At 34.3% G+C, this 15,337-nt stretch overlaps 3 protein-coding genes across 3 annotated transcripts; all 3 read left to right on the top strand.

The window, feature by feature from the left end:
* Positions 1 to 863: 863 nt before the first annotated feature.
* On the top strand, positions 864 to 3,339 carry LOC127899381 (uncharacterized). Its single transcript, XM_052432742.1, has 5 exons — positions 864 to 2,258; positions 2,338 to 2,484; positions 2,608 to 2,952; positions 3,038 to 3,253; positions 3,322 to 3,339. Exons 1-5 carry the CDS (start codon positions 1,551 to 1,553, stop codon positions 3,337 to 3,339), a joined length of 1,434 nt encoding a protein of 477 aa, XP_052288702.1. The 5' UTR covers positions 864 to 1,550.
* A 68-nt stretch (positions 3,340 to 3,407) lies between these two features.
* On the top strand, positions 3,408 to 4,615 carry LOC112498098 (uncharacterized). Its single transcript, XM_052432250.1, has 5 exons — positions 3,408 to 3,470; positions 3,562 to 3,627; positions 3,719 to 3,784; positions 3,876 to 3,941; positions 4,033 to 4,615. The coding sequence occupies exons 1-5, from the start codon at positions 3,459 to 3,461 to the stop codon at positions 4,279 to 4,281; spliced, it is 459 nt and encodes a 152-aa protein (XP_052288210.1). The 5' UTR covers positions 3,408 to 3,458; the 3' UTR covers positions 4,282 to 4,615.
* Positions 4,616 to 4,624: 9 nt separating this feature from the next.
* LOC127899153 (uncharacterized) lies at positions 4,625 to 5,525 on the top strand. The gene is made up of 3 exons (XM_052432251.1): positions 4,625 to 4,645; positions 4,730 to 4,867; positions 4,947 to 5,525. The coding sequence occupies exons 1-3, from the start codon at positions 4,628 to 4,630 to the stop codon at positions 5,208 to 5,210; spliced, it is 420 nt and encodes a 139-aa protein (XP_052288211.1). The 5' UTR covers positions 4,625 to 4,627; the 3' UTR covers positions 5,211 to 5,525.
* Positions 5,526 to 15,337: the final 9,812 nt, after the last annotated feature.

The raw sequence follows: 15,337 nt of genomic DNA, 5'->3' as shown, positions 1-15,337 counted from the left end.
AGCCGCTGGAGATCCTAATTTGAAGAGATGGCGCTCAGAGAATTCTCAAGTGATTGCTTGACTGATAAACTCCATGGAACCAACGATTGGAAAACCACATTTATTTTTGCCCACAACCAAAGATGTATGGGATGCTGTTCAGGATATGCATTCTGATGTAGAGAACTTTTCTCAAATTTTCGAATTTAAGACGAAATTGTGGAAATCAAGGCAGATATAGAGATGTGACTACCTACTATAATGAGATTGTAACTTTATGGCAGGAGTTAGATCTTTGTTACGAGGATGAATGAGATTGCCCTACAGTCAGTGTTCGACACAAAAAGAGGAGAACGATAGGGTCTAAGTCTTTCTCGCTGAACTCAATCAAGAATTGGATGAAGTGCGAGGACGTATTTTGGGCAAGAAGCCTCTTCCCTCAATTCGTGAAGTTTTTTGAGAAGTTCGTAGGGAAGAAACGAGGCGTAAAGTGATGCTACAAAAAGCTGAGTCCAAGACAGAACCCGAAGCTGAAAGTTCAGCATTGGTTTCTAGGGCGAATTGCGTGGGATATACCTGGTTTCCCTCAAAATACCTAAAATATACCTCCATATATTAAAATTGCTAGCTTTACACATATATACTTAAAAAGATCAGGGAAAATACAAAAATAACCTTAATAAAAGCCAACAAAACAGAATCGATTCCCACCCAAAATCACAAAGTCGAGTAAACAAAATAAGAGATAAAACTCCTTGAAGAACAAGCGGCTCTCTACCCATTCTGCACTTCAGCTATCACCATCGCCTCAGCTGTGTCACCACCACCTTGTCTTGCCTCCGTCATTGGTTACTAGGTAAGCAATTTTCATTTTCTTCTTTCTCCTACAAATATTGAAAGAAAAATTTTAGGGTTTTGCTTGAAAATAGTAAGTGATTTAGTGAATTGGGTATAATTTATGGGATTACTGAAAATAGAAAGAATTAGAAGTATAACATAAACAATGTAATACAATATATCACGAAAAGACATACAAAAACAAATGTTAGACAACATATTTTAATTTGAAGAACTTCAAATTTATTTTATTTCCTCTATGGATTTTGTATTCTTTTTTTTTTTTGAGTGCAACAATTAAGATTTGGCAACAATGTGGTTAAAGAAAAGTTGATTAAAGAATAATGTGGGTTAATTTTCCCAATTTTTGCTTTGCGGTTGGAGAAAGGATGTGTTTAGTTTTGAAACATTATGATTCAATTTTAAAGGTTATTTGATTGTGTTCATTGGATCTGCCTTTTATTGATTATTGTTTTGAATTTTGTTATAAACATATTGTTCTGTAAATTTATGAAATTAAGGATTGTAGTGTAAGAATCTATATGTGTTGTGTTCTAAAATCAGGGTTAGAGTTCAATTATGAGCTGGAAAATAGTTGTTGGCATGTTATTAGCCTAATAACATTTGAATTGTTTACTATCATGCTTCATATGATTAGTTTATAACTCATTTAACCTCTAGATAAAACTTTTTACTTGATCCTGTAGGTTCTGGACTATATACCAAAAAAAACCATGCCATCCGATGATAATTTAGATAACGACGATCAGAAGGCGGTTTTAGTAAAAGTGTCTAATATGTCATCACTAAAGGCACTTTCACTTATAAAGCAACGTCTCACAGAGCAACAATATGAAGTGTTTAAGGAAACATGCTTTGGTCATTTTGTGTACCTTCAAGATCTAAAATTCGCTGGCCAAATTGTTCATGCATTATTATTACGATATGTGAGATCAACTGATAAGGCAATGTACTTCAAAATAGGACAAAAAGAGTGCAGATTTTCTATGCTTGAGTTTGCCTTAATTACGGGATTGAAATGCCATAAAGAATATGATCTTCTAGTACATGAGAAAGACAATACTGATAGTATATGTGATGTGTTCATGGGGGGCAATCATGAATTTACTCAAAAACAATTACAGAAAGCTTTTTCAACAGCCCAGTCCAATGATGATACCTTGATGGTTAAGTTCGCCATGCTATATTTCTTGGAGTCTGTGTTGCTAGGAAAGGAGCCCAAGAATAAGATTGATGACCTCCATATTCGTCTATTAGACAACTTTAAAGAATTTAATAATTATCCATGGGGTCGCTTGTCATTTGAGGCAACAATGTTAAGCTTGAAGAACACAGTTACAAGGAGAAGCAAAAGAATTGGTTCATTAGATCCAAACACAGAAGAGAAATACAGCCTTTATGGTTTTCCATTTGTGTTTCAGGTGAGAATGCTTATTTATTTATTTTTATAATAAACACATGAATTTTATATGATATTGATGTAGTGTTGTAATATTGCAGGTGTGGACATACGAGGTCATTTCTGAATTCGGCCAAAAATTTGCAACCGAAAAGGGTGATTTAAAGGTTCCAAGAATTCTTAAGTGGTTCTGTAAGAACAAGATTATGGCTGATGTAATTAATAAAGCCTTGAAAGAGGAAGACACCGTAAGTGTTTCATTCTTATTTAAGTGCGAACCATTAACATGAATTATTTAGTTTAACTTGAGTTATTTAGTTAAAGCATTAGTACCTTCTTGGTATAATTTAATTAACATCTATATTATATAGTTTACTGTAGCGACATCATTGCATGCCACCGGAAGTGATGGAAGTAATGAGATTGCACAACATTACATGCAATGGTTCTTGGCTTCGGAAATTGAGTGGAAGCAAGAGCTTGGCGAACTCAATGCTGTGAGTGGTGATGAGCCTAACAACGAACCAAATTCTGCACATTCAAGTGTGCAAATGCAGCAGCAAGTTGATGTTGTAATGGATGATAGGCATGCAACCATCACTGATGATATTTCACACACACCATTCAATGCACCCTCCCCAGGATTTTTTCCTTCGCCACGTAATGCACCTACTTTTCAGAGGACAACACCGTTCCACGAAAAAACAAGCAAAAATGTAAGTTAGTTGATTTGTTTAAAGACATTTTGAGATTTTTGTTTATGAAATTAACTTAGCAGTATATCTTAAAACATGTTCGTAGGTCACTCCGTCTTGTCATGTCTCCATAGGCGATCATGTTGCTCCAACATTTCAGAAAATTTATGACAGATTAAGCAAAATCGAGGAAAATGTGCAAAAGATTGATGTGTTGGAAGCAAAGCTTGACAACATTACAAAAGACTTATGGAGAACGACGAAGTTACTCGAGGAGTTTCTAGCATCTTTTAATGCAGCCAAAGATAGTCTCACTGATGAGGTTTGCAACATTTTAAACACTTTTAGAAGCAATTTTTATTTTTTTATATATTTTTACATTTATTTCAGTGGCTTAGAAAAAATTGAAATTAAATTCAGTTGACAATAATTACGAGCGAATTCTAATTTTGTTATATTTATTCATAATACAGCCACCTGCACATAATCCTCCTACCTCAGTGGCTTCTGATGTAGTCATAGATAAAATGGATGTTCAGGTTTGTAATATTAAATCTAGTTGACGTTAAATTCAGTTGGTTACTATTATGTAAAGAATTCTAAATTATGTTATATTTATCTGTAATACAGCTACCTGCACATGATCCTCATATCTCAGTGGCTTCTCATGTAGACCATGATAAAATAGATGATCAGGTTCGTAATATTAAATTCAGTTTGTGTTGAATTTGCTTGCCAGCAATTATGTACAAAATTATAAATTTGATTGTATTTATCCGTAATACAGCCACTTGCACATGATCATCAAACCGCAGGGACTGCTCATGAAGATGCCGATAAAATTGATGTTGAGGTTGGTAAATTTAAATTTAGTTCGTGTTGAATTTAGTTACTAGCAATTATGTACAAAATTCTAAATTTGATTGTATTTATCGATAATACAGCCATCTGCACATGATCATCAAACCGCAGGGGCTGCTCATGTAGATGCCGATAAAATTGATGTTGAGGTTGGTAAATTTAAATTTAGTTCGTGTTAAAATAAGTTACTAGCAATTATATACAAAATTCTAAATTTTGTTTTATTTACCTGTAATACAGCCACCTGTACATGGTGTAATTAACATTACTGATGAAATTTCTAGCAAATCTCACGACAAAAAAAGATGCAAAGAACAAGATTGTGTTCCATTGGAACAACATTATCTGAGAAAAAAGAGAAAAAAATCAGTATATGTTAGCACACCATACACTGACCCTTATAAGAAGTCACGAAAGGATGCAGTAACTGAATCAAAAGGTCCAATAAACTTTGATGATTGGATGCGTGATGGCAATATGGAGCCGTAAGTTTATTTTATTCTTTTTTTTGTTTTCGGGTTAATTATATTTATTTCTTCTTTTATTCTTGTTTTAGGGTTAATTATATTTATTCAAGTTGCTATGTAATAATATTTCTTATTTTTTATGGTAGTTTGACAATAAGGTGGCCCGTCCACGACGCAGATAAAGACTTCTTCCATCTATTATGCAAACCAAGATCATGGATATCTAGCGCAGTAATAATTTTTGTTAGGTACTTTAATGAATATGTTAAACAATGCATATAATAACTATTGTTTATTATCTACAGCACTTGGACTCTTTTTTTTATGCTGTACGACACAGCTTGGTCAACTCCCCATCTTGTGCCATAATGGACACTATATATCAAGTAAGTTTGTTATTACATTTATAAAACATATAGGAAAATATAAAATATATAAGACACTTACACTTTTGTTTTCTGTAATGATAGCGAAAGTTAGAGCATCTGTATTCAGTTTACGTGATCAACCCTGAAAAAGTATGGACAAATAATGCTACTAATTATGTCGTTGATTATGCCAAGGGTGAAAAACTTAACTGTGCTGTTCATTGGAAAGATGTTTCCAAAGTAAGTTGCTTATATTTATTTGACATGTTGACTATAGTTTTTTTTCTCCATTTAGTGGTTTACATGGTTTTTTCTGTAGGTATATATTCCGCTTCATCCTAAGCAAGATCATTGGGCACTAGCACAGTTTGACCTTCAAAAGGAGATAATTTTTGTGTATGACTCCATGTTAGATTATATGAATGACAGTGCATTTGAGAAGGAATTGTTGCCGTTTGTAGTTATGATGCCATTAATTCTAGATAGGATCTCATGGTATACTTCACATTCTGATAATAATTCTCTAACTCGTAAGTGGAAGGTTGTGCGAGTTTCAGACATCCCACAACAAAAAAACAAGTAAGAAATATTGTTGCCTCTCTTATATTATCTCTTGAGTTATGTAATATCAAATAACTATCACTTTATATTTATCTCTTGCAGCAATGATTGTGGGGTTTTTGTTATGTTTTATTTGGAGGCACTTGTATATGGTCTAGACATTCCATATGACGTTCGTACACAAGCAGGCATTAACTCATACCGAAAACAAGTGGCAACAAGGTTGTTTTCTGACAATAAGTTGATAGAGGAGTGCGATTGATGATGACAAGAAGTTCATTGTTTTGGATAATCAAGAATACTCGACTTCGTATTAGTTTGTAGTTTAACTTTTGGGATAATGTTAATCAAAACCTTATGAACTGGCTTGTATTGTTGTAAATGTGTGAAATAAGTTAAATATTTTGGGTTTTGTTATTATTTAGTCAGCATTAAGTCTCCAAAGAAATTTTATACTTTTTTATGTAGGTCGGCTAAAGAGTCGAGTATACTCAACTTATTTCATCAAAGTCTGGTATTTTGATTCCCATACTTCAATGTATGTTTGCCTAAAAAATTCTCCTCTGATTGACTTAACTCTCGACTTCCTTCAGCAAAGTTAGGAAAATAGTCGGGAATACTCAGCTTTTAATGTAATCTTGTCTAACATTGAACAAAATTTCTCCTCATCGAAGTCGGGTAAACAGTCGAGAAAACTCGACTTTTAGTGTAATATTGCCTAACATTACATAAAATTTCTCCTCATCGAAGTTAGGTAAATAGTCGAGAAAACTCGACTTATATTGCAATCTTCTCTAACATTGAACGAAAATTCTCCTCTCATCAAAGTCGGGTATGAGGTCGAGAATACTCGGCTTTTAAAGTAACATTATGTCAAATTGAATGAAAATTCTCGACTCATCAAAGTCGGGTATGAGGTCGAGAATACTCGGCTTTTAATGTAACATTACGTCAGATTGAATGAAAAATCAACTTATTTCATCAAAGTCGGGTATGAGGTCGAGAATACTCGACTTTCATCGAAGTCGGGTAAATAACAGAAAATACTTGACTTTTTTCAGTGCAGTCGGGATTGAGATCGAGAATACTCGACTATAATATAAAAGTCGGGTTAAAAGTCGAGAATACTCGACTTTGATTGTATCAATATGTAATCATCTATCAAAAAATGTAATAGCTACTAAATATTATCTGCAATAACTGACCATGAAATAGTATCTGTAACAACTTTAAATTATCCAGGAAACATTAAATACAATTGTATTTCATCCTTATACAATTTCAACTAGTAAATAACAACTAGTAAATTGATCTTTATCCAGGAAACATTAAATAGCAACTAGTAAATTCATCATTCTACAATTTCAATACGAAAATCCTTATACAATGACTTAGCATAGTCCTTTAATTGCTCCAAGAACTCAAGCCATAACCCAAAAATCTACGATGCCACCATTTAAAGACAACATACAAGCTAAATCCTTCGTCAAGCCCTGTACACATAATGTTAAATTTAGTACATATTTAAACAACATTAACGAAATAAATAAAACATAAATGAATACCAAGAATTGAGACACTTACATTGCATATAAATTTAAAACAAGGTATCACTCATGTAACGACATTGGCGTCATGCATTTGAGTCGATTGTGTCCACGACCACCACACCGACTGCATTTACGAGGCACCTTTTCCTCACCCCTAGATGGTATTCTATTATTTTTTGGACGCCCACTTGACCGCTTTTCTAGAGGAGGATGTACTTCGCGGGCACATACATCACCAGAAACATCCCACCCCTCTTGAGGACCAACAGGATAAATAGTCTCAGAATATGCTAACACCCATGCATCACTTGAATAGTAATGGGAGCAGTAATCATAGATTGAAAAATCCCGATGCCTACACACCGCCACAACATGTACACATGGTAATTGTTCAAGTTGGAATTCCCGACAAGTGCAAGTTTTCTCTAACATGTTCACATGCCCATCAAGATCACCATCTTTAACAATAAATTCATATAGATTTAAGTTGATCACTCGAAAATTTTGAGAGGCAATTTGTCTACTTCTCACTACCTTATCCGCCCATTTTGTCAGTCGACTATTTGTAGCCGCAGCCTCTTCACGACGCTTACAAAACCACTCTCGTAGTTTGTCAATTATCCCATCCATTAGTTTATGAATAGGTAACAATCGATCAGATTTTAAAATCCCATTCATGCATTCAGCAATGTTGGTATTCATAATATTGTAACGTCGTCCATCAAAGTGCGAACGTGCCCACTTATCAATCCCTGCCTCCTCAAGATACTTTCCAACTGCTTCCCTGACCTTGTATATCTCATTCATATAATATGTGAAGTGTGTTAGTCGATAAGCTTTTGAAGCCGCTTCAAATATACCACCAACATCAACATCTTTAAAGTGAGTCCTAAGGTTTTGCTTTAAGTGGTATGTACAAACTCCATAGGTTGCATTCGGGAACACAGTAGATACAGATTTCTTAATACTTGGATGGCGGTCAGAAATGAAAACTAAATTTTCAACTTCCCCAATTGATTCCCTCAACTTTGTGAAAAACCACAACCAAGATGCATTGTTCTCACTATCACCGACACCGAAAGCTAATGGATAAATCTGATTGTTACCATCCTTGCATGTGGCAATGAACATAGTTCCTTTATATTTTCCTTTGAGAAAGGTACCATCAACTGCAATAACTGGCCTAATGGAAGAAGAAAATCCCCTCAAAGAACTACCTATTGCCATGAAGAAGTACTTGAAGTGATTTGTGTTATCAATCTCAAGGAAAGTTCGAGCCCCAAGATTCTTTTTCTCAAGCATTGCCATATATTGTGGAAGCAATTTGTAAGACTCTTCAGGTGAACCTCGAACAATTTGCATTGCACATTCCCTTGATCTCCATGCTTTGTGATAACTTATATCGTAACCATATTGTTGCTGAAAATCCTGCCTAATGTCTGCAGCCCTATATGAAGAAGATGAACCATCATACTTAAACTGAATATTTTGGGCAATTAGTTTCGCAGAAGCTTGGCGATGATCTTTCTTCGAGACATCATGGGAACAAGAATGTACATGGCAATACTTCCTAATTTCGAACATACCACAATTATTGACCTTAACAGCACGAAGACGCCATTTACAATTTTTATCCACGCAAGTGACAACAAGTAGATTCTTACCAGACTTAAAGGTTTTATATTCAAAATTTCTTGCTATAGCATATGCACTGAGCTTGCCTTGCAAGACCTCTTTGGAAGAAAATTGTTGTCTTTCCATAAATCCATCACTATCATCACCAACTTCATTTGATGCTAAATTATCAACACTAACGAACGAATCATTTGTGCTTATTGAATTACTACTAGCCAGCAAACCAAGTCTCGGCAAATAGTTGTTACTACACCGTGGCTGAATTATGGTCAACATCGGTGGACTATCAGTTCTTGCTTCAATATTCGGTAGTGTCATGTCTTCGGCATCAAGATGGACAGTTCGTGCTTCAATATCCGGTACCATTCTGTCTTCGACATCAAGATGGACCTCTGTTGGATGAGGAATAAAACTATCATCTTCTATTCTAACTCTGTCAACTTCAGGTTGGGAAGCTGATAAATCAACGGTTGGATAATAGTGACTCTCCTCCCAAGAAATGTGTCTTGCAGGTGGACTATTCTCTGCCCTTATATCGCCATTACGCTCGATTATATTTACCCTACGTTCATAAGTGATGCATAGAGGATTTCTAAAACCGCTATTAGCTTCTTCCAAAAAAAATTCTACATCACAATCATTCAAAATTTCCATAGGTGGCAAAGGCTCTGACGATGTTTTGAACTTGAACTTCATGCTAATAACAAATTCAGAAAGATCAATAGAAATCACTTCTGCCACTTTTTCGACAAGTTGCTCAAGTGTAGTTGAATGTGGTACTTTAATACCCCGTATCTGAGTACCGGTAAATCTATATTCACCATTTTCCTGAGTCCATTCACCATTATACAATATAGGAACACGTACAATTGCCATGAATGAGTGAAGACACTGCCATCATTAGAAAAATTTTAGTACAAAAAATATGGATCTAGTGACTTACTCGACCTTATTACTCGACTTATTTTGTAAAATTACTCGACTTAATACTCAACATTCAACACACTAACTTGACTTCTTACTTGACTTACTCAACTCATTTCTTACTCATCAAATACCCGACTTCTTACTATACTTATTCAATCCACTTACTCGACTTCGCGCTCGACTAAATACTCGACTTATTCAATTGTCTTCATTTCTTACTCGACTAAATGCTCAACTTACCAGACTTCATTCCCGACTTAGAACTCGACTAGATACTCGACTTATTCAATGCATTCACTTCTTACTCGACTGAATGCTTAACTTACCAGACTTCATACCGGACTTTGTACTGGACTACATACTCGACTTATTCAATGCATTTACTTCTTACTCGAATGAATGCTCAACTTACCAGACTTTATACTCGACTTTGTACTTGACTAGATACTCGACTTATTCAATTGCCTTAACTTCTTACTCGACTAAATGGTCAACTTACCTGACTTTATACCCGACTTTATATTGGACTAGATACTCGACTTATTCAATTGCCTTCACTTCTTACTCGATTGAATGCTCAACTTACCAGACTCCATACTTGACTTCTTTAAAAATATTAATACTCAACTCAATGTACTTACCCGACTTATTACTTGACCATTAATACTCGACTTATTTAATATGCTTACTCGACTTCTTACCGGACCATATACTCGACTTATTTAATATGCTTACTCGACTCATTTAATATTCTTACTCGACTTCTTACCCGACCATATACTCGACTTATTTAATATGCTTACTCGACTCATTTAATATTCTTACTCGACTTCTTACCCGACCATATACTCGACTTATTTAATATGCTTACTCGACTTATTTAATATGCTTACTCGACTCATTTAATATTCTTACTCGACTTCTTACCCGACCATATACTCAACTTATTTAATATGCTTACTCGACTAATTTAATATTCTTACTCGACTTCTTACCCGACCATATACTCGACTTATTTAATATTCTTACTCGACTAATTTAATATTCTTACTCGACTTCTTACCCGACCATATACTCGACTTATTTAATATGCTTACTCGACTCATTTAATATTCTTACTCGACTTCTTACCCGACCATATACTCGACTTACTTATCTCCAATTCTTACTCGACTAAATTCTCGATTTACCCAACTTCGTACCCGACTTCGTACCCGACTTCTTCCTGTACTGATTCTTCAATCACTCAAAACTTAAATGTAGTCTTAAATCCCTACATTCTATGAAATAGTGTGTGTGTGCAAGCACAAAAAATAAATAATGTACTACTAAAATTTATAAATCATTAGCAAGAACACTTATAATGAAATGAAATCAAAACCTAACCATATAAATAGAATGTATTTCAAACATACCTTGATAATGCACCTTCTTAACTGTTTATTTTTATCAAAAACCTTTGTATTGGAGCTAAAGTCAAGTAAGGAAACTATCAAATAATGAAATGGAGAGATAGAAGGAAACTGTCAAAGAGGGAAAATGGCGAGAAGAGAAGAAAATAAAGAGGGAAATGTTGAGAAGAAAAATAGAGAATGGTGAGAGAAGCCCGAAAAAGAGAAGCCATGGGGGGAAAAAAAGATGTGAATTCTTGGTTTTTTAAGGTTATTTTTGACTTTTCCTATCTTCATGGGGTATATGTATGTAATAGGGTATAAATTTGGTATTTGAGGGTGAATTGGGGGCATTTAAATAAAAAAACCCTGGTTTCTAAGACAGAATCAGATGGAGAGAGACGAAAAAAGCCCTGGTGTAAACACTGTAAGAAGTCGTGGCACACCAAGGATATGTGCTGGAAATTACATGGAAAACCACCGAATTTCAAGAAGAAAAATGGGGCTGATAGCATGGCATTGCAGACTGTGAGCGAGGACTCTCAAAAGCAATCAATCGACTCTTAGACACCGGCCTTCACAAAGGAACAATTAAGCCAATTGTACCAACTTTTTAAGTCTCCAAAGTTCTCAGTAACTCCTTCTTGTTCCTTTGCTCAAAATGGTAATCTTCTTACTACTGCTCTTTCATGTATAGGGATGGCAATGGAGCAGATATGGATTGGATCTACATTGCTCCAGATCCAAATCCGCAATAAAAATTAAGATCCGTATCTGCTCCAGATCCGTCATGGATCTATATTTTTCGCTTCAGATCTAGATCCAAAACAAAAAATAAAGATCTATATATGCTCTAAATCTAAAAAGAAAAATTAAAATCCAAATCTGCTCTATATCTATCATGAATTCTAAATCTCAATAATAAGAGATCAATTTTTTTAGAAATAAAATTTAAGACTAAAATGCATTGGTAACAATTAAATTATATAATGTGTACAAAAAATCTAATAAGTATTGTAGCTTCTACTTTTACACCAAAATAAATAAATAAGAAAGATAATAAAATATCGATCAAAAGTAATTGAAGGAATAAGATCATTATAATATTCTAATGTCTCATTTACTATCTTGATATTCACTACACACCATCATCATTCCTATATCATTAAATAATAACATATAAGTTAAAAATGATTTATTATATTCAGTGCTTTATTATTTTTATTATGATCGTATTTAACGAAATATATGATTAACATAATTATTTTATAGTTGATAGCCACCATTGATTAGTGATTATACAAAATAAATAAGATTATGAGAAAATGATAGAAAAATAAACTAAAGTCTATGGATTTTCCTAACAATTAAAGAACTGATCCAAGCATTCAAATGAAGTGGAGAAACGAGAGTAGACTAAAGAGGAAAAAAGAGACTAAATTGTAGAGTGAAAAACTTAAAAAAATTAGGGCAGGCTATCCTAATTTTATTTTACACTTGATAATTTTTTGTCTTATTATCAATTAAGTACCTTTAAGTTTTAAGATTCTTAAATACATGCTAATGAATAAATTTTATCATCATTTATAATTACATAATTGTTAAGAATTTTTTAAAATAAATTACATTAAATGATGAGTGGATATGGATTTGGATATTGATATTAAGATAAATATGAATTTGCTCCAGATCCGCCTTAGATCCATGCATTGATATCCAAATCCGATCGAAATCCATTTTAATCCGACTCAAATCCGATCCAATTGGATTTGGATCACATGGATCTTGGGTCAGATTCGATCTATTGCCATCCTTATTCATGAAAAACATCAAATCCATCTTGTTCATGGATTATTGATTTCAGGGCCACTGACCACATAACTGGCTCATCACAATTATTCTCGTCTTATAGTCCATGTGCAAGCAATAAAAAGATCAAGATTGCCGATGGATCGTTATCCATAACAGCTGGCATAGGTTTTATTGTTATTTCTCCTACTTTAATACTCCATAAAGTTCTTTACGTTCCAAACTTATCTTGTAATTTATTGTCTATAAGTTAAATAACTACTGATCTTAAGTGTCGAGTTAATTTTTTCTCTTCTTTCTGTGAGTTTCATAAACTGACCACGGGGAGGATGATTGGATGTGCTAGAGAAAGTGGAGGACTTTACTTCTTTGAAGACGGATCAAGTATGATAAGGCCAATTCAAAATACATGTTACAGTTCGGTCTCAATTACTAATGATAAAAAGATTATGTTATGGCACTTTAGACTAGGCCATCCTAATTTTCATTATTTAAGATATCTATTGCCAAACTTGTTTAATAATAAAGATCAATCTCTTTTTCAATGTGAAATCTGTCAATTAGCTAAACATCGTCGATCTACATTTTCTATACAGCCTTATCACCCCCCCCCCCCCCAAAACCATTTTTACTATTACATACTGATGTATGGGGACCAAATAGAATTCCTAATTTGTCAGGAAAAAGACGGTTTGGTACATTCATTGACGATCACACTAGAGTTTGTTGGGTATATTTGTTAAAAGAAAAATCAGAGGTTGAAAGTGTTTTTTAAAATAATTACACCATGGTTCTAACACAATTTTAAGAAAAAAATAAAATCATTCGAAGTGACAATGGAAAAGAATTTTTTAATAAAATTTTGGGAAACGTTTTTCTTGAAAAAGGAATTGTGCATCAAAGTTCTTGTAATGATACCCCTCAACAAAATGGGGTAGCTGAAAGAAAGAACAAACATCTTCTGGAAGTGGCAAGGGCATTACTTTTTTCAAAAAAAATGTTCCTAAATATCTATGGGGTGAAGCAATTTTAACTGAATGCCCTCAAGAGTTTTGAATTTTCAAACTCTTATGGATTTCTTCAAAACACTTTATCCTAATTCTCGATTAATATCAAGAATTGCATTAAAAAATTTTGGGTGCATTGCTTTTGAACATAATCATGAACACGGTCGAGGTAAGTTAGATCCTCAAGTAAGAAAATGTATTTTTGTTGGATATGCACCCACTAAAAAAGGGTATAAGTGTTTTGATCCTATGTCCAAAAAAATGTTTATAACCATGGATGTAACATTTTTTTTAAGACAAACCTTTTTTTGAAAAACGTCTTCCGAGGATAAGGCATGAGGAAAAACTAGTAGAAGATGATGTTTTCCATATTGCAGATCAAAAGACTGATAAAAAGATTGCAGATAGAGGCATTGATTAGATGGAGAAATATCCGATTTCAATCACAACAAATTTTCCTCAAAAAAGAATCTTTCCAAAATAACAATCCAGAAAATCATGTCTCTATCCAATCTACTAGTCAAAAGGAATTCGAAAAACAAATTAATATTAAGAATAACAAGAATTTGGATTCCTTGCTTTTTAGTGCCAATAACAGAGTCAAATTCTCCTAGTGAAAGAGACAAGAACGTGACTGAAAAAACTATGCAAACCTATATCAGAAGAAATTATCGAGCAAAGGATATAGTTCTCCTTTCTCTTCACAATCAAGAATCTGAACCGAGGGTAGAACCTGTTGTGTTTGAGTCTTCAGGTAAAAATTCATCTAATCCAAATTTTGATGATTTTGATCTTCCTATTGCATCACGAAAAAGGGTGCATTCTTGTACCAAATATCCCATGTCTAACTATATCTCTTATGATAAATTATCTCCCAATTTTTTGGCATTTACTTCTCAACTTTCTTCTGTGGAAATTCCAAAGAATATACATGAAGCATTAAGAGTTCCAGAGTGGAGAAAGGCTATCGAAGAGGAGATGCGGGCTCTTGGGAAGAATCAAATATGGGAAGTAACAGACTTACCAAAGGGGAAAAAGACAGTAGGGTGTAAATGGGTCTTTACCATCAAGTATAATTCCAACGGGACACTGGAACGGTACAAAGCTCGGTTGGTGGCTAAGAGATTTACTCAAACCTACGGCATCGACTATCTTGAAACCTTTACTCCAGTGGCAAAATTAAATACTGTCAGGGTGCTTCTCTCAATGGCGCTAAATCTTGATTGGCCACTACAACAACTTGATGTAAAGAACGCATTTCTGAATGGTGATCTAGTGGAAGAAGTGTACGTGGACTCTCCCCCTGGATTTAAAGGAAAATTCCAGTATAGAATTTGCAAGCTAAAGAAATCATTATATAGCCTCAAACAATCTCCTAGGGCTTGGTTTGAAAAATTTACTCGGTCAGTCAAAGGTTAGGGTTATGCTCAAGCTCAAAGTGATCACACCATGTTTTTTAGACACTCCAAAGATGAGAAGATAGCGGTACTTATTGTGTATGTGGATGATATCATCCTCACAGGGGATGACTTGATAGAGATGGAGCGGTTGAAGAAGAGTCTTGCTTTTAGCTTTGAAATCAAAGACTTGGGAACACTTCGATATTTCTTAGGAATGGAGGTAGCTCGATCTAGGAAAGGTTTAGTTGTGTCCCAATGTAAGTATTTCTTGGATCTTCTAAAAGAAACAGGGATGAGTGGATGCCAACTTGCGGATACTCCTATGGACCCAAATCACAAGCTAGTAGAAATTAAAGATGGAACTCCAATTGACACTACTAGATATTAGAAGTTAGTGGACAAGCTTATTTACTTGGCTCATACTCGTCCT

Source organism: Citrus sinensis, chromosome 8 (assembly GCF_022201045.2).
Source record: "Citrus sinensis cultivar Valencia sweet orange chromosome 8, DVS_A1.0, whole genome shotgun sequence".
Classification (NCBI taxonomy): Eukaryota; Viridiplantae; Streptophyta; class Magnoliopsida; order Sapindales; family Rutaceae; genus Citrus; species Citrus sinensis.
The sequence above is the reverse complement of the archived record's forward strand: the minus strand, read 5'-3'. Positions and strand labels throughout refer to the sequence as shown.